This window comes from Oncorhynchus gorbuscha, linkage group LG07, assembly GCF_021184085.1.
Source record: "Oncorhynchus gorbuscha isolate QuinsamMale2020 ecotype Even-year linkage group LG07, OgorEven_v1.0, whole genome shotgun sequence".
Taxonomy (NCBI): Eukaryota; Metazoa; Chordata; class Actinopteri; order Salmoniformes; family Salmonidae; genus Oncorhynchus; species Oncorhynchus gorbuscha.
In genome coordinates, this window is record NC_060179.1 from 79,554,216 (window position 1) to 79,573,924 (window position 19,709).

At 46.5% G+C, this 19,709-nt stretch overlaps 1 protein-coding gene across 4 annotated transcripts in view; it reads left to right on the forward strand.

The window, feature by feature from the left end:
• LOC124040407 (brain-specific angiogenesis inhibitor 1-associated protein 2-like) overlaps positions 1 to 19,709 on the forward strand; it is a 143,811-nt gene that overhangs the window by 99,903 nt on the left and 24,199 nt on the right. For all 4 annotated transcript variants that reach the window (XM_046357567.1, XM_046357566.1, XM_046357568.1 and 1 more), the window contains 6 exons: positions 2,430 to 2,582; positions 9,648 to 9,884; positions 14,107 to 14,476; positions 15,391 to 15,595; positions 16,558 to 16,629; positions 17,119 to 17,305. In XM_046357567.1, the coding sequence (XP_046213523.1) occupies positions 2,430 to 2,582; positions 9,648 to 9,884; positions 14,107 to 14,476; positions 15,391 to 15,595; positions 16,558 to 16,629; positions 17,119 to 17,305 (1,224 nt within the window). The remainder of the gene's footprint in view (positions 1 to 2,429; positions 2,583 to 9,647; positions 9,885 to 14,106; positions 14,477 to 15,390; positions 15,596 to 16,557; positions 16,630 to 17,118; positions 17,306 to 19,709) is intronic.

Here is a 19,709-nt window from a genome sequence, read left to right on the forward strand (position 1 = left end):
AGTGCTGTACAGAAACCCAGCCTCAGTCAATGTATTGTAGCTGAGAGTAAGCTTTAATCACAGGCTTTTACTTTGAAAACAACACTAGTCATTTGAATCCTCCTTGAAGTTCCCATCATTGATAACTCATAAAGCTCCTCAAGTGTTTGTTTTCTCTTCTTCCTGTTCCTTTCTGTAATCAGTCTACACACAGAGAACAGATCAATGGGATCTGTCCTCTTCATCATGGTGGTGGTGGTGGGGGGGGAGAGAATTGTGTAACAGTCTCAGAGAAGAAACAGTTTGTTAGGTTTTTAATGCTGAGTAAAATCCTCCACGGACACTATGGAAGCTGAACCAAGTTTAATTCTTCCCAGAGGATCAATACAGCTGCATTCAGACAAAACATGTTTCCAAAACCACGTGTGTGTGTGTGTGTGTGTGTGTGTGTGTGTGTGTGTGTACAGTGGGGCAAAAAACTATTTAGTCAGACACCAATTGGGCAAGTTCTCCCACTTAAAAAGAGGAGAGGCCTGTAATTTCCATCATAGTTACACTTCAACTATGACAGACAAAATGAGAAGAAAAAAATAAAAATAATCCAGAAAATCACATTGTAGGATTTTAAATGAATTTATTTGCAAAGTATGGTGGCAAATACTTTATGGTTGGACAGGAAGAGGAAATGATACATAAAGTATATTTCATACACTGTCATCTCATTCTCAGAACCCAACAGCATCTCTGACTGTCCTTTATCATTCTGAGGCAGGGACAGAGGGAAATGAAAGCTCCAGGGTAGCAGTGTGTGAAGTGCTAAATGGGAAGCGGACTATTTGCAGTAAACATCTGTTTGCATTGCTTTAATGGGTTCTGTAATGGGGCTGACGTTTCCGTGTTTGTGTGTCTCCCTGATGTGAGCTTAGAGGGTCAAGCCTCACGCGTCTGATGTTTTTGTAAAGTATTCAACAAGGATTTGTGTGCATGCCTTTGTCTAGATGTTGACCACTGTTGTGTGGATGACAGTTTTCATGACTCGTCTGGTTGTATCTCTATGGTAACAAAGGATGAACTCAATTGTCCTCGTCTTAGGCTGATCTCTGCATGTGTCATCGACATCATAAGCGACTAATCCTACTTTAACTCTGCTTATATCGGCCATTTTGTTTTATAAGGCAGGGAATTAGTGCTCCGTTGTTTACTACTCAATGTATGCTGTGAGTCAGAATGTAGAGTGTTTATATGTTATTCTATGTACAGATTTTCTACACTGATTTAGCTGCAAGTCACCTTATTCTAGTGGTACTCAAGATGACACACAGTACATTTAGGACCCCTGCAGCACTTCCGCAACACTTCCACAACACCCCTGCAGCTAAATGCACATTTTCAGGTTGTCGGCTTTACTTCATGCACCTAACTACAATACTAACCTTAACCATTGGCTCTCTCTCTCTCTCCGTTTCCAGCTACAATAATCATTTACAACATTAACAATGTATTTCTGATCAATTTTATGTTGTTTTAATGGCCAAAAATGTGCTTGTCTTTAAAAAAACAAGGCCATTTCTAGTGAACCCAAACCTTTGAATGGTAGTGTATATACTTATCTAACTGCTTAGATTTGTTTCTAGTGTCTAGGGGACAAATACATCATACTGTACCTTATGTCTTCTTCCCATCCCCCCGCTTTCTCCCTCCCCGCCCCGTCCCCCTCCTCCCTCTCCTCGCCCCATCTCCCCCTCCTCGCCCCTTCCCCCTGCGCCTCCCTCATCTCCTCGCCCCCTCCTCCCCTCTCTTCTCCCCGTCCCTCTCCTCTCTCCGTCCCCCTCCTCCCTCTACTCTCCCTCTCCTCGCCCCCTCCTCCCTCTCCTCCGCCCCCTCCTCGCCCCCTCCTCCTCCCTCTCCTCGCCCCGTCCCCCTCCTCCCTCTCCTCTCCTCGCCCCGTCCCCCTCCTCCCTCTCCTCGCCCCGTCCCCCTCCTCCCTCTCCTCGCCCCGTCCCCCTCCTCCCTCTCCTCGCCCCGTCCCCCTCCTCCCTCTCCTCGCCCCGTCCCCCTCCTCCCTCTCCTCGCCCCGTCCCCCTCCTCGCCCCTCCTCCCCCTCCTCCCTCCCTCTCCTCGCCCCTCCTCCCTCTCCTCGACCCGTCCCCCTCCTCCCTCTCCTCGCCCCTCCTCCCTCTCCTCGCCCCTCCTCCCTCTCCTCGCCCCTCCTCCCTCTCCTCGACCCCTCCCTCTCCTCGCCCCGTCCCCCTCCTCGCCCCTCCTCGACCCATCCCCCTCCTCCCTCTCCTCGCCCCTCCTCCCTCTCCTCGACCCGTCCCCCTCTCCTCGACCCCTCCCTCTCCTCGCCCCTCCTCCCTCTCCTCGCCTCTCCTCCCTCTCCTTGCCCCGTCCCTCTCCTCGACCCGTCCCCCTCTCCTCGCCCCGTCCCCCTCCCGCATTCTCCTCAGTATGTTGAGACCATTGGCAGCAAGCAGAGTGACCTGGACCAGTACACAGCAGAGGGCTACAAGAGTGCGCTGTCAGAGGAGAGGAGGAGGTACTGTTTCCTGGTGGACAGACAGTGTGCCGTGGCCAAGAACAGCAGCTCCTTCCATAGCAAGGTGAGATGTCGGACACACATTGTCATCTACAGGTTTCTGTTACCTTTTTGTTCTCTCTTTGCAGTTCACCCACTGCTTTAGATATTGAGGGTTAAAACCAACTTGCTCTCAGTCTGACATCAAAATTAGACGTTCATCCTTGTTTCTCAAACGTTACATTTCGAAGTTGTTCCAAACATTACATCAATTCCAATCAAATTTTTTGGGTCAAATAAACGTGTTTAGCAGAAGTTATTGCAGGTGTTGCGAAATGCTGGTTGTTTCTAGCTCCAACAGTGAAGTAGTATCTAACAATTTCACAACAATCCACACAAATCTAAAGTAAAGGAATGGAATTAAAAATATATAAATATTTGGATGAAAAATGTCAGAGCGGTATAAACTAAGATACAGTTGAATTGAGTAAAGTATATACATACATTTGAAGTCGGAAGTTTACATACACTTAGGTTGGAGTCATTAAAACTTGTTTTTCAACCACTCCACACATTTCTTGTTCACAAACTATAGGTTTGGCAAGTCGGTTAGGACATCTACTTTGTGCATGACACAAGTCATTTTTCCAGCTATTTTTTTACAGACAGATTATTTAACTTATTCGTTGTATCACAATTCCAGTGGGTCAGAAGTTTACTTACACTGAGTTGACTGTTCCTTTTAAACAGCTTGGAAAATTACAGAAAATGATGTTGTGGCAATCGAAGCTTCTGATAGGCTAATTGACATCATTTGAGTCAATTGGAGGTGTACTTGTGGATGTATTTCAAGGCCTACCTTCAAACTCAGCGTCTCTTTGCTCAACATCCTGGGAAAATCAAAAGATATCAGCCAAGACTTTAGAAAAAAAATTGTAGACCTCCACAAGTCTGGTTCATCCTTGGGAGCAATTTCCAAACGCCTGAAGGTACGACGTTCATCTGTACAAACAATAGTACTACGCAAGTTTAAACACCATGGGATCATGCAGCCGTCACTCAGGAAGGACACACGGTCTGTCTCCTAGAGATAAACATACTTTGGTGTGAAAAGTGCAAATCAATCCCAGAACAACAGCAAAGGACCTTGATGCTGGAGGAAACGGGTACAAAAGTATCTATATCCACAGTAAAAACGAGTCCTATATCGACAAGGAAGAAGCCACTGCTCCACTGCTCCAAAACCGCCATAAAAAAGCCAGACTACTGTTTGCAACTCCACATGGGGGCAGAGATCGTACTTTTTGGATAAATGTACTCTGGTCTGTTGAAACAAATTGAATTGTTTGGCCATAATGACCGTCGTTATGTTAGGAGGAAAAAACGAGAAGGCTTGCAAGCCGAAGAACACCATACCAACCATGAAGCACAGGGGTGGCAACATCATGTTGTGGGGGTGCTTTTCTGCAGGAGGGAGTGGTGCGCTTCACAAAATAGATGGCATCATGAGACAGGAAAATTATTTGAATATATTGAAGCAACATCTCAAGACATCAGTCAGGAAGTTAAAGCTTGGTCTCAAATGAGTCTTCCAAATGGACAATGAACCCAAGCATACTTCCAAAGTTGTGGCAAAATGGCTTAAGGACAACAAAGTCAAGGTATTGGAGTGGCCATCACAAAGCACTGACTTCAATCCAATAGAAAATGTGTGGACAGAAGTGAAAAAGCATGTGCGAGTAAGGAGGCCTACAAACCTGACTCAGTTACACCAGCTCTGTCAGGAGGAATGGACCAAATTCGCCCAACTTATTGTGGGAAGCTTATGGAAGGCTACTCAAAACATTTGTCCCAAGTTAAACAATTTAAGGGCAATGCTAGCAAATACTAATTGAGTGTATGTAAACTTCTGACCCACTGGGAATGTGATGAAAGAAATTAAAGCTGAAATCATTCTCTCTACTATTATTCTGTCATTTCACATTCTTAAAACAAAGTGGTGATCCTAACTGACCTAAGACGGAATTTTACTAGGAATAAATGTCAGTAATTGTGAAACTGAGTTTAAATTAATTTGGCTAAGGTGTATGTGAACTTACAACTTCAACTGGATCAGGTGAGTAATGTAAACATATAAAAATTGTTAGTGGCTAGTGTTCCCTTATTGAAGTGGCTCGTGTTCCCTTATTGAAGTGGCTCGTGTTCCCTTATTGAAGTGGCTCGTGTTCCCTTATTGAAGTGGCTCGTGTTCCCTTATTGAAGTGGCTCGTGTTCCCTTATTGAAGTGGCTCGTGTTCCCTTATTGAAGTGGCTCGTGTTCCCTTATTGAAGTGGCTCGTGTTCCCTTATTGAAGTGGCTCGTGTTCCCTTATTGAAGTGGCTCGTGTTCCCTTATTGAAGTGGCTCGTGTTCCCTTATTGAAGTGGCTCGTGTTCCCTTATTGAAGTGGCTCGTGTTCCCTTATTGAAGTGGCTCGTGTTCCCTTATTGAAGTGGCTCGTGTTCCCTTATTGAAGTGGCTCGTGTTCCCTTATTGAAGTGGCTCGTGTTCCCTTATTGAAGTGGCTCGTGTTCCCTTATTGAAGTGGCTCGTGTTCACCTATTGAAGTGGCTCGTGTTCCCTTATTGAAGTGGCTCGTGTTCCCTTATTGAAGTGGCTCGTGTTCCCTTATTGAAGTGGCTCGTGTTCCCTTATTGAAGTGGCTCGTGTTCCCTTATTGAAGTGGCTCGTGTTCCCTTATTGAAGTGGCTCGTGTTCCCTTATTGAAGTGGCTCGTGTTCCCTTATTGAAGTGGCTCGTGTTCCCTTATTGAAGTGGCTCGTGTTCCCTTATTGAAGTGGCTCGTGTTCCCTTATTGAAGTGGCTCGTGTTCCCTTATTGAAGTGGCTCGTGTTCCCTTATTGAAGTGGCTCGTGTTCCCTTATTGAAGTGGCTCGTGTTCCCTTATTGAAGTGGCTCGTGTTCCCTTTTTAAAGTACATTTTTTGTCCATTTTAAAATAACATCAAATTGATCAGAAATAAAGCGTAGATATTGTAAATTACAATTGTAGCTGTAAACGTCAGATTGTTTTATATGGAATATCTACATAGGTGTACAGAGGCCCATTATCGGCAACCATCACTCCTGTGTTCCAATGGCACGTTGTGTTTAGCTACAGCTTTGATACACATGTAATGACTTTGCCTTCTGGATGATAGCGGGGTGAACAGGCCATGTCTCTGGTTGAGGTCTTTTTGTCCTTCCTGTGACATCGGGTGCTGTAGGTGTCCTGGAGGGCAGGTAGTTTTCCCCTGGTGATGCGTTGGGCGGACCGCAACACCCTCTGGGAAGCCCTGCAGTTGCCGTACCAGGCGGTGATACAGCCCGACAGGATGCTTTCAATTGTGCATCTGTAAAAGTTTGAAGGTTTCAGGTGCCAAGCCAAATTTCTTCAGCCTCCTGAGGCGTTGTTGCGCCTTCTTCACCACACTGTCTGTGTGGGTGGACCATTTCAGTTTCAGTGATGTTTACGCAGAGGAACTTCATGTCCACCTTCTCCACTGTTGTACCTTCAATGTGGATGGGGGGTGCTCCCCCTGCTGTTTCCTGAAGTCCACGATCAGCTCTTTTTCGTTTGTTGACGTTGGATGAAAGGTTATTTTCCTGGCACCACACTCCCAGGGCCCTCACCTCCCCCTGTAGGCTGTCTCGTCATTGTTGTTAATCAGGCCTACTACTGTTGTATCGTCTGCAAACTTGATGATTGAGTTGGAGGCGTGAGTGGCCACGCAGTCATGGGTGAACAGGGAGTACAGTAGAGTGCTGAGCACACACCCTTGTGGGGCCCCTGTGTTGAGGATCAACAAAGTGGAGGTGATGTTTCCTACCTTCATCACCTGAGGGGACGGCCCGTCAAAGTCTGCAAACTTTCCTAAGTGCTCGACGCACGGCAGCCCTATCCGTCGGGGCCATTTTTCAAAGTGTTTAAGGTTAGGTTTAGGCATTAATTCATAACCTCTTGGAACTCCCTCTCCCAGATCTGGGGGAATTGTCATCAAAAATGAAAATAGTGCCCCCTAGTTTCAAGAGGTTCACTCCAAAATCTCAAGGTTATGCATTAATATTCACTGCTTTAGCTTTTGATGGTTAAAACAGCAAGGTAATACAGGCACTTCCACTCACACCAACAGGTCCAGGGTTGCAATATTCTGGTCACTTTCTGGAAAATTCCAAATGAAGTATTCTAGGTTGGAGGTTTCCCTCACAGCTTATTTCCTTTTAATTGCAGGTATCATCCAACTGGGATTTCTGGGGTGAAATTGGGAACGTTCTAGAATTTTACTGTTACCACAAACTGTTTACTTCTCCTTTCGGGACAATTCATATAGTTGTTTCGTTTGGCTTTATCCATTGTGTCCAGTGGCTTTGCTTCAAGACTGCCGATCATGCCGCGGTTGCTCTCACAAATCAATGCAGCCACCTAGTGTCTTTATTCAGGAGCTTCCAAGTCCTGGTTAAGTGGGTGGATGTTCACTTTCTGCTCTCTCTGCTTTGTTTAACTCGGGCCTTGGAGCTGAGAGACTGTGCAGTGGGAGGAAAGGAGATGTAGAGGACAAAAGGATAGGAAGGGAAGAGGGTGAACAGTGTCCCACTTCCACAAGTTAGTGGATGTGAATCCCAGAGGGAGAATGTGTGGGCTGACTGTCTATAGACAATACTGATGTGCTGACACAGAGAGAAGGAGAGAAAGGAGGGGGAGAGTTTGTGTTTTGAAGTCATTACGAAAGAAGCAGTGAATATAGTGTGAGGGGAAAATATGGAGGCCAAGAGATTGTAGGGGAACATAGAAAGAATGAGTGAGTCTTGTAGGAAGAGATGGGTTAGAGAGGCCCCACTCGTCAGGTTCTCACACACACACACACACACACACACACACACACACACACACACACACACACACACACACACACACACACACACACACACACACACACACACACACACACACACAGAATAGTGGTACCCTCCATGTATGTGACATACATACTTAAGGTAGCAGCAACTGTCCTGTGGTGATGGAGTAGAGGAATCCAGTGAAATGAAGAAGCAGGCCGTTGGTGTTGATCATCTCTCTGGCATGGAGCTTTAGAAACCACACTACCACCCACACTACATTACCTAGCAGATACCACCACCTGGGAGCTGAGTCACCTACTGGCACCGCTACCCAGCACACCAATGGAGAGAGACCAGGGAAGAACACTCTGACTGGTACACAGAAAGCAGTAAGGTAGAAAACATGGAAACAGAGACCGATTTAAAGTAGGCTATGTACAGAGACCAAGAGTAACATACTGTAGATAGAGGGATTTGTCAAACTCAAGGTGCTACCTAATCCTTTTGAAGATCCTTTTTTCAGGTAGAACCCTTTTGAGTTCCATGTAGAACCCTTTTGAGTTCCATGTAGAACCCTTTTGAGTTCCATGTAGAACCCTTTTGAGTTCCATGTAGAACCCTTTTGAGTTCCATGTAGAACCCTTTTGAGTTCCATGTAGAACCCTTTCCACAGAGTTGATGAACCCTTTTGGAACCCCTTTTTGTATTGTTTTGTAAGTGTTTTGTTTCTAAGGGAGTGCAGTTTATGAAGAACCCTGGCAACCCTGCTGAATATTACTTCCTGTCTTACACCCAGACAGCTTTAATGGGTGGAGGTGGGGGTAAAACTGATCAGAGGTAAGCTAGGGCAGGAAACCCATAGCTGGGGAGAGAGCTGGTGGAGAGGCCTGGAGGCTGGAGATGGTGTCGCGGGCCTTGAGTACAATAATCCTGGGAGGGAGGCTGCTGATGTATAGCTTTGAGATGAAACGGCCTGCTAGACTGGTAATGAGGCTGCTTCAGCTGTGAAACGAAACGGCCTGCTAGACTGGTAATGAGGCTGCTTCAGCTGTGAGACGGCAGCGTAGCCTAGTGGTTAGAGCGTTGGACTAGTAACCGGAAGGTTGCAAGTTCAAACCCCCGAGCTGATCTGTTGTTCTGACCCTGAACAGGCAGTTAACCCACTGTTCCCAGGCCGTCATTAAAAATAAGAATTTGTTCTTAACTGACTTGCCCGGTTAAGTAAAGGTAAAATAAAAAATAAATAAAAAGATGAAACGACTGCTGGACTGGTAATGAGGCTGCTTCAGCTCCCCAGGCCAACACAGAGAAGAGCTGTCAGAGCTGAGAGAGAAGGATGTCTTAGTTTGATGCTGTTGCAGAGAAGGGAATAGGTGAAGCTCTCGCTTTCAATTCAATAGGCTTTTTTTTGGCTAGGGAAACATATGTTTACATTGCCAAAGCAAGTGAAATAGATAATGAACAATATAAAATGAACCGTAAACATTACATTCTTATATGTTCTATAGGAATAGAGACATTTTAGATGTCAAATTATGTCTATATACAGCATTGTAACGATGTGCAAATAAAGTATAAATGGAAAAATAAATATGGGTTGTATTTACAATGGTGTTTGTTCTTCACTGGTTGACTTTTCTTGTGGCAACAGGTCACAAATCTTGCTGCTGTGATGGCACACTGTGGTATTTCACCCAATAGATTTGGGAGTTTATAAAGGTTGGATTTGTTTTGGAATTCTGCGTGGGTCTGTGTAATCTGAGGGGAATATGTGTCTCTAATATGGCCATATATTTGGCAGGAGGTTAGGAAGTGCAGCTCAGTTTCCACCTCATTTTGTGGGTAGTGTGCACATAGTCTGTGTTCTCTTGAGAGCCAGGTCTGCCTACTGTGACCTCTCTCAATAGCAAGGCTATGCTCACTGAGTCTGTACACAGTCACAGCTTTCCTTAATTTTGGGTCAGTCACAGAGGTCAGCTATTCTCGCTCTCTCTCTGATTTGATACTTGAGCTGGAGATCCCACACACTGACACTTGCTTTCCAGGAGCCCACACTCTCCCACCTAGGCTGACTCAACTACCTCATCTAATGTAGTTATTTTCTCAAGCAGTGAACCTTTTCACAGTATACAGATTTGTTCAACAGTTTCTCCTGGACGTTATAACCTTATACTCTCCTAGAATATCTCCTTATATGTAGATACACTTCTAACGTTTGACCAGATTCAAAGGAACACCTTCTCCCTTTGTGTTTATTTACCTGTCTTCTCCAGGGTAAGGACCTGCTAGCCCAGAAGATCCCGGCATGGCAGCAGGCGTGTGCTGACCCTACCAAGCTGCCTGACCGTGCCATGCTCCTGGCTCAGCAGATGACCTCTACAGGGGGTTCCCTGGGATCAGTCTCCCACACCCACCATGGTTCAAAGGGAAACCTGCTCATCTCTGACCCCATTCCCGGGGCCAAACCCCTGCCTGTACCCCCCGAGCTGGCTGCCCTCATGGGCCAACAGGTGGGTTACCAGTACTGGTGGTATTACTATAATATTGCTGTGTTGGCGCTGTATTGGAACAAGTACTCAAATGACTCAAGTAAAAGTGAAAGTCACCCAGTATAATGCTACCAGAGTAAAATATACTTGTGTATCAAAATAAATGGAATTGCTCAAATAAAAGTGTAAATAATTTAAAATGCCATATATTAAGGAAACCCAGATGGCACAATTTTAATTAAAATTGTATTTTATTTACAGCTAGCCAGGGCTTCAACAATCCACCAGATCAGAGACAGTAGTGAGACCAGGGATTTTCTCTTGAATTGGAGCATTGTCCTGTCAAAATGTAATGAGGACTTTTGAGTGCCAGGAAAAATGTATGGAGTAAATGTACATGATTTTGTTTTGGAATGTAGTGAAGTAAAAGTTGTCAAAAATATAAATAGTAAAGTACAAAGTATTTTTACATAACTATTTTACACCACTGTGTTAGTACTATGATAGTAGTATGATAGTACACATATTACTACAATATGACCCAATAGTTAGCTATAGAGCTGCTATGGTTTGTCAGCCCTAATGGAGAAACATTCAGTTAATTGTGTGCTGCAGGCATCAATCGTTGTTTATCATCACTAATTGTGTTTTTGATTATGGAGCTTTGAAGCGCTGTGTGTGTATGAGTGCCGGCGTTTCTCAGTATGAGCCTCTGTATCGGTGTGTTGCCTCGGTGTTTGAGGGAGTACTGTTGAGTGTTGAGGCCCGCAGCAGGTTTGTGGGCTGCTGCTCTAACGACGTTCCTTAATTAACACCACCAGCTAGTCTGTTGCCTAGCAATGCCCCAGGGTTGCCTAGCGATGCCCCAGGATGTTGGGATTCCATTATGGAATCTCTTGGAGCCTCTCCTTTAGAACACAGAACCCCTCAGAACTCTCCCTGATGCCCCACACACACACACACACACACACACACACACACACACACACACTTGTTGATGCAAATTAAGTCATTAGTGCTGCATGCTAATTGGAAATGCCTTTAGGAAGGAACAGAAACAGATTACTTGGGTCTGTTGGGATGTTGATTGTTTCACACCCTGCTTCCACTCTGCTGTGTTGTTGTTCGTGGTGTGTGTACAGTGTGTGTGTGTGTACAGTGTGTGTGTGTGTACAGTGTGTGTGTGTGTACAGTGTGTGTGTGTGTACAGTGTGTGTGTGTGCCTGCGTTCGTGTGTGTGTGCCTGCGTTCGTGTGTGTGTGCCTGCGTTCGTGTGTGTGCCTGCGTTCGTGTGTGTGCCTGCGTTCGTGTGTGTGCCTGCGTTCGTGTGTGTGCCTGTGCCTGTGTTCGTGTGTTCCTGTGTTCGTGTGTTCGTGTGTGTGTGCGTTCGTGTGTGTGTGCGTTCGTGTGTGTGTGCGTTCGTGTGTGTGTGTGCGTTCGTGTGTGTGTGTGCGTTCGTGTGTGTGTGTGCGTTCGTGTGTGTGTGCGTTCGTGTGTGTGTGTGCGTTCGTGTGTGTGTGCGTTCGTGTGTGTGTGCGTTCGTGTGTGTGCGCGCCTGCGACTGCGTGTGTGTGCGCGCCTGCGACTGCGTGTGTGTGCGCGCCTGCGACTGCGTGTGTGTGCGCGCCTGCGACTGCGTGTGTGTGCGCGCCTGCGACTGCGTGTGTGTGCGCGCCTGCGACTGCGTGTGTGTGCGCGCCTGCGACTGCGTGTGTGTGCGCGCCTGCGTCCGTGTGCGCGCCTGCGTCCGTGTGCGCGCCTGCGTCCGTGTGCGCGCCTGCGTCCGTGTGCGCGCGTCCGCCTGCGTCCGTGTGCGCGCGTCCGCCTGCGTCCGTGTGCGCGCGTCCGCCTGCGTCCGTGTGCGCGCGTCCGCCTGCGTCCGTGTGCGCGCGTCCGCCTGCGTCCGTGTGCGCGCGTCCGCCTGCGTCCGTGTGCGCGCGTCCGCCTGCGTCCGTGTGCGCGCGTCCGCCTGCGTCCGTGTGCGCGCGTCCGCCTGCGTCCGTGTGCGCGCGTCCGCCTGCGTCCGTGTGCGCGCGTCCGCCTGCGTCCGTGTGCGCGCGTCCGCCTGCGTCCGTGTGCGCGCGTCCGCCTGCGTCCGTGTGAGCGCGTCCGCCTGCGCGCGTGCGCCTGCGTCCGCCTGCGCGTGCGCGCGCCTGCGTCCGCCTGCGCGCGCCTGCGTCTGCGTGCGCGCGCGCCTGCGTGCGCCTGCGTCCGTGTGCGCGCGCCTGCGTCCGTGTGCGCGCGCCTGCGTCCGCCTGCGTGTGTGTGGGTGCGCGCGCCTGCGTGCGTGGGTGCGCGTGGGTGCGTGCGCCTGCGTGCGTGGGTGCGTGCGCCTGCGTTCGTGGGTGCGTGCGCCTGCGTTCGTGCGTGTGAATTGCAGTACCATCTTTCAGGAAGCCTCTAAGGCTGTGTTTACACAGTCAGCCAGATTCTGATATTTTTCTTTCACTAATTGGTATTTTGACCAACATCAGATCTTTTCACATCAGATTGTTTTCAGAGCTGATCTGATTGGTCAAAAGACCAATTTAGTGGGGGAAAAAATAAGAAAAAATAAGGCTGCCTTAAGGGGAGGAAGGAAGAGCAGATTATTCTTATTGTGTTTCATTCTCAGAGAAGAAACACATTGAAGTGGATGGGACCTTCACACAGATCCCACAGAAACACATTGAAGTGGATGGGACCTTCACACAGATCCCACAGAAACACATTGTAGTGGATGGGACCTTCACACAGATCCCACAGAAACACATTGTAGTGGATGGGACCTTCCCACAGCAACACATTGAGTGGATGGGACCTTCACACAGATCCCACAGTAACATTGTTGTGGATGGGACCTTCACACAGATCCCACAGAAACACATTGAAGTGGATGGGACCTTCACACAGATCCCATTGTTGTGGGACCTTCACACAGATCCCACAGGACCTTCACACCCACAGATCCCACAGAAACACATTGAAGTGGATGGGACCTTCACACAGATCCCACAAACACATTGTAGTGGATGGGACCTTCACACAGATCCCACAGAAACACATTGTAGTGGATGGGACCTTCACACAGATCCCACAGAAACACATTGAAGTGGATGGGACCTTCACACAGATCCCACAGAAACACATTGAAGTGGATGGGACCTTCACACAGATCCCACAGAAACACATTGAAGTGGATGGGACCTTCACACAGATCCCACAGAAACACATTGAAGTGGATGGGACCTTCACACAGATCCCACAGAAACACATTGAAGTGGATGGGACCTTCACACAGATCCCACAGAAACACATTGAAGTGGATGGGACCTTCACACAGATCCCACAGAAACACATTGAAGTGGATGGGACCTTCACACAGATCCCACAGAAACACATTGAAGTGGATGGGATCTTCACACAGATCCCACAGAAACACATTGTAGTGGATGGGACCTTCACACAGATCCCACAGAAACACATTGAAGTGGATGGGACCTTCACACAGATCCCACAGAAACACATTGTAGTGGATGGGACCTTCACACAGATCCCACAGAAACACATTGTAGTGGATGGGACCTTCACACAGATCCCACAGAAACACATTGAAGTGGATGGGACCTTCACACAGATCCCACAGAAACACATTGAAAGTGGACAGGATTTTCCCCACAGATCCCACAGCATCTCTGGCTGTCCTTTATCATTCTGTTTTGTGATGATGTGTATTTTGAAAAGTGTCTTTCAACAACAAACAACTTGGGTCCATTCACATTCAAGACTGGCGGTTGGGATGTTTTGTGGCTGTGGTGCTGCTTAGTTGTTCCGTTATAGTTGATTGATCTCTTATAGGAAGCTAAATGATGTTGTCACGGGCAACACAGCAGATATTGCAAATTTTACGAGATGCACAACTTGCTCTCACACAGTCACACAGTATGTGCATGGGTTCCGCTTCGCACTTTTACAATGTGGTAGCCACGGGACCAAAACAGCAGAGTGGTTGAGCGTCGTGCTTTAATGCTCTTAGTTGTTGCAGAAATTTGACCCACTTTGCTGATTTACTTTCTACATCATATCGCTGAGTCTACCTTTAATCAACACAACCTGGCCCATTTCCAACAGCATAATCTCCCTCCCGTTAGTAGTGAAGAGATTCAGATTATGTAATGCTTTGCTGTGATGGAAGAATGGTGCCTAATGAGTATGTTAACTAACACATCAGCACATGCTTTCCTTCCTTCCTTCCTCCCTACAGCGTATAATGGGACCAGGAGGAGTGGATGGAGGGATGCCCATGATGAATGGAACGACAGGGGCCCACGGAGGAGCAGGAGGGGGAGGAGGGGAGGACTACCAACACTGGATGGAAGGGAAGATGGCCCAGGCTCAGGCCCAGGCCCAGGCTCAGACCCAGGCTCAGGCTCAGGCTCAGGCCCAGGCCCAGGCTCAGGCCCAGGCTCAGTCCCATGCTCAGGCCCAAGCTCAGGCCCAAGCTCAGACCCAGCAGGCTCAGGCCTCCTCCCAGGCCCAGCACCTTTCCCAGCCCCACAGACAGGGCAGTGAGGTCTACTCCAACACCCTGCCTGTCCGTAAGAACGCCCCAGCCAAGAGCAACACCACCATGGGTAAGGAGAACCAGGATAGTGGCGGGGCATCTTGAGGCCCTCAAAAGTTGGGCAACATAATCATATGTACAGTAGCTACACTGTAACACATCGATTAACATTTGCAGTACAAAAGAAATCGGCAATGGAGCACAACTGTGAAGACCAATGTATTATGGGGGATCAATGGTATTCCGCTATATAGGCAGTCAAGTAAGAATATTACAGAATACATCACTCGTGTGCTTTATGAATGCTACCTCCGTCACAGAGACCTTGTCTCTTAGAGTGACCAGGATTGGAATTACGAACAGTAGTTTGTGAATGGCTTGGTTGTGACCTTTTTTTTTAAGAACGTGCCATTGACTCCAGCTCTGTGAAGGAGCTGAATGCTGTGCAGTGGGTGTTGTTCTTGTTCCCTCTATCGGCTCTTTTCTTCATATCTACAATTAAATATCTCTCTCTTCTATCAGTGTATAACCTGGCACTTAGAGAGCTGTGGTCTCGATGAAAGCAGAGCACGTGGGAGTAAGAGGGAGGGAGAGGACGGTGATTTAAAAGGAGAAACAAAGACTCAAATTGGGGTGAAGGACAGAGGTTTTAAAAATAATGGAAGCATTTAAAGTCGCATAGGAGAGTTGGATTATACTAATACATTAGATACTCACAGCAGGTACTATATACAGTAGGCCCTGTGTGACCTGGTTTGGCTTAGTTATCTGCTTAAAGACCTAGGACTACATTGCAGAAGTTCTGTGGTACAGCAATATTGAAGTGTAAAGGCAACCCCTAGATTTGGTCATAAGTCCTTTAGATCTAGTCAAGCTCATGTCCAGTAGTAAGGTACAGTACAACTGTAGAGAAACATGTAGAAACATCCAGCTATTAACTCCCTGTTTGTTTGGGGGAAAAAAAGTAGAGTAAAATGTCCTCAGTTCCAGAGACCCGGACCCTGCCCCGGTCCAGCTCCATGGCTGTAGGGCTGGAGAAGAACGGACGTACCCGTGTCCAGGCCGTTTTCTCCCATGCAGCGGGGGACAACAGCACCTTGCTCAGCTTCTCTGAAGGAGATGTCATCACCCTGTTGGTCCCGGAGGCCCGCGACGGATGGCACTATGGAGAGAAGGAAAATAACTACATGTAAGTATCCTAACTCCATCCCCTTTTGTCTATAGCACTATGAGTTACGCTCTGTAGCTCCGTTGGTAGAGCGTGACTCTTGAAATATACCATAGGTGAAAATGTATGCATTCACGACTTGAAGTTGCTTTGGATAAAAGCGTGTGCTAAATGGTATATATTATTATAGTTAGTGTGAATCTTTACATTTAAATATGACGTCATAAGCATCCCGACTCTAGGTGCTGCTGTCAATGTTGAACCACTGTTCGCTGATTCATCTGTTGAATCACTGTTCGCTGATTCATCTGTTGAATCACTGTTCGCTGATTCATCTGTTGAATCACTGTTCGCTGATTCATCTGTTGAATCACTGTTCGCTGATTCATCTGTTGAATCACTGTTCGCTGATTCATCTGTTGAATCACTGTTCGCTGATTCATCTGTTGAATCACTGTTCGCTGAATCATCTGTTGAATCACTGTTCGCTGATTCATCTGTTGAACCACTGTTCGCTGAATCATCTGTTGAATCACTGTTCGCTGATTCATCTGTTGAACCACTGTTCGCTGATTCATCTGTTGAACCACTGTTCGCTGATTCATCTGTTGAACCACTGTTCGCTGATTCATCTGTTGAACCACTGTTCGCTGATTCATCTGTTGAACCACTGTTCGCTGATTCATCTGTTGAACCACTGTTCGCTGATTCATCTGTTGAACCACTGTTCGCTGATTCATCTGTTGAACCACTGTTCGCTGAATCATCTGTTGAACCACTGTTCGCTGATTCATCTGTTGAACCACTGTTCGCTGAATCATCTGTTGAACCACTGTTCGCTGAATCATCTGTTGAACCACTGTTCGCTGAATCATCTGTTGAACCACTGTTCGCTGAATCATCTGTTGAACCACTGTTCGCTGAATCATCTGTTGAACCACTGTTCGCTGAATTCATCTGTTGAACCACTGTTTTCTCATTAGGCGTGGCTGGTTCCCTTTCTCCTACACACGTGTCATCCCCGAGACTGACAGCAACAAACTACGAGTCAACAAGTACGTTTGACATTTTTTTGTCACTATTGTGTGCCGTATTTGTAAGGAAACAGGTCTTTATCTGTTATTCAATAGACAGAGAATTACTCCTTTCTCTCTCAGAAGATAATTTGTTCATTATCAAAGTGTGAGATCAGTTTTTTTCAATTCTGGATTTTTAAAAATGTTGTTATATTTTCTTAATGTGTGACTGGTTGACTATGGGCTAGATCCAATCCATATCGCGGAAGGTCCCAGTTATGGCGCATTTGAAATGTAACGGTAGTTTCAGATTGAGCCGACGTTTGCAGTGTTTATTATGAATGCAGTCTGTAAATGTGGAAACATTGCCTTTTTTAAAATTCAAGTCGTGCTGCAGCACGGATCTTCCGCGATACGTATTGAATCTAGGCCGACGTCATGACTCCAGTTTACACTGTCTGACTATGCAGCTAATCACAGTTTTCATTTCAGTCCCTGTGTAAACTAACTGACTGTGTCTGTCACCAGTCTCCACCATGGTAAGAGCAGCAGCACGGGGAACCTGTTGGAGAGAGAGGACATGGCAGGTGTCCCTCCCCCAGACTACGGCATGTCATCTCGCCTGCTGGCACAGAGCATGCAGAGCGCAGCCATGGCTCACAGCAGCAGACGGCAACAACGGCCATATAGCGTGGCAGGGCCGGGCTTCTCACAGGTCAACAACAACAACAACTACTACACACACAAACAAACACACATAGATACCAGGATTGTGCTCAACTCAGAATTGTAGAATTGACTCCCATTCAACTCATGAATTGAAATTCAAATTGAATAGGTCACACTCCACAGGATGTAGAATTTGAATTAGAGTTTCAGTGACAGGAAGTAGAATTTAATTAAGTGCAATTCAAGTAATTTGCAAATAAATTCATAAAAAAAATCCTACAATGTGATTTTCTGGATATTTTTTTTTCTCATTTTGTGTACCTATGTGTACCTATGATGAAAATGACAGGCCTCATCTTTTTAAGTGGGAGAACTTGCACAATTGGTGGCTGACTAAATACTTTTTTGCCCCACTGTATATAGGAGGAATCAATCAACACAAGTGACTTAGGTGCCTTGTGCAGTAAACCATCAGTGTGACAGGCACCCGTTGGCACTCAACACAGCTTTCCCACAATGTTCTGGCCCATTAACTTACATAAACAGGGGATCAGTTCCCCTCTGCCTCACACACTGTGTGTGTGTTTGTCTGAGTGTGTATGTGTGGTGTTTTTCTGAGTGTGTGTGTCTGTGTTTTGTGACGGGCCACGCAGAGATGACAGAGCCCAGATTAGAGAAGGCTGCTTGCCGCTCTGCTGCTTCTAGTACTGAGGAAAGTGATTGTGACTGGAGACTGCTGATAACTGGACTAGCCCTGCTGACTGTAGACTGCTGATAACGGGAGTAGGCCAGCTGATAACGGGAGTAGGCCAGCTGATAACGGGAGTAGGCCAGCTGATAACGGGAGTAGGCCAGCTGATAACGGGAGTAGGCCAGCTGATAACGGGAGTAGGCCAGCTGATAACGGGAGTAGGCCAGCTGATAACGGGAGTAGGCCAGCTGATAACGGGAGTAGGCCAGCTGATAACGGGAGTAGGCCAGCTGATAACGGGAGTAGGCCAGCTGATAACGGGAGTAGGCCAGCTGATAACGGGAGTAGGCCAGCTGATAACGGGAGTAGGCCAGCTGATAACGGGAGTAGGCCAGCTGATAACGGGAGTAGGCCAGCTGATAACGGGAGTAGGCCAGCTGACTGGAGACCTGCACACACATACATACATTGTCGCTGAGGCGAGAGCGGGGGCTGCATTATGTAACACCAGAACCCTTTTAACACAGCCCTTTGCAGGGCTTGGGAAGGAGGAGGCGGGAGGTGGAGAGGTACTGTATGTGGGCATGATAATAGTCTCTAATTACTCAGATTGTCACATAACTTCTTGGTCTTGTTTTCCCCTTCAGATTATTCTAGGGATAGAAAAAAGTAGAGTTTGAACAGACCGTTTATGTTAGTTTTATACAGCTGTGTCACTCAATGGTTGTACTGCTGTGTTCAGCTGGCGCCCTCTACTGGCTCATATTGGTTTGGCAACTGTCAACACTTCAATGACTGATCATATGATAATTATATAAGCAATTTAGCAGTGGTGTAAAATACTTAAGTAAAAATACTTTAAAGTACTACTTAAGTGTTTTTTTTGGCGGGGTATCTGTACATTACTATACTATTTATATTTTTGAGAACTTGTACTTTTACTTCACTACATTCCTGCTTTTTAGTCCGTATACTTTCCCTGAAGTACTTGTTACATTGTGAATGCTTAACAGGACAGGAAAATAGCCAAATTCAAGCACTTATCAAGAGAACACGTGGTCGTCCCTTCTGCGTCTGACCTGGTGGACTCCCTAAACACCCATGCATCTTTTGTAAATAATGTTCCACTGGATGTCATAAGGTGAATGCACCAATTTGTAAGTCGCTCTGGATAAGAGCGTCTGCTAAATGACTTAAATGTAAATGTATGTGTGACTGTTGTAGTGTGACCCTGGCTATCAGTACATTTAAATACAGGAACATGTTGTCGTCTGCTTTGCTTAATATAAGGAATTTTAAATGATTTATACATTTACTTTTGATACTTAAGTATATTTAAAACCAAATACCTTTATACTTTTACTCAAGTAGTATTTTACTGGGTGACTTTTACTTAAGTAACATTCTATTAAGGTATAAATAAAACTGCTATTTAGCAGACACTTTTATCCAAAGCTACTTATTGTCATGTGTGCATATATTTTTCTGAAGTGGCCCCAGCAGGAATCTAACCCATGACTCTTGGCATAAAACTGCATTGTTGGTTAAGGGCTTGTAAGTAAGCATTTCACTGTAAGATTGTATTCGGCGCATGTGACAAAAAATAAAAGATGATTTGATTGAATTTTTGACTCTTGGCATTGTAAGTGCTAAGCAGTCAGACTTAATGGTCATTTACATTTACATTTAAGTCATTTAGCAGACGCTCTTATCCAGAGCGACTTACAAATTGGTGCATTCACCTTATGACATCCAGTGG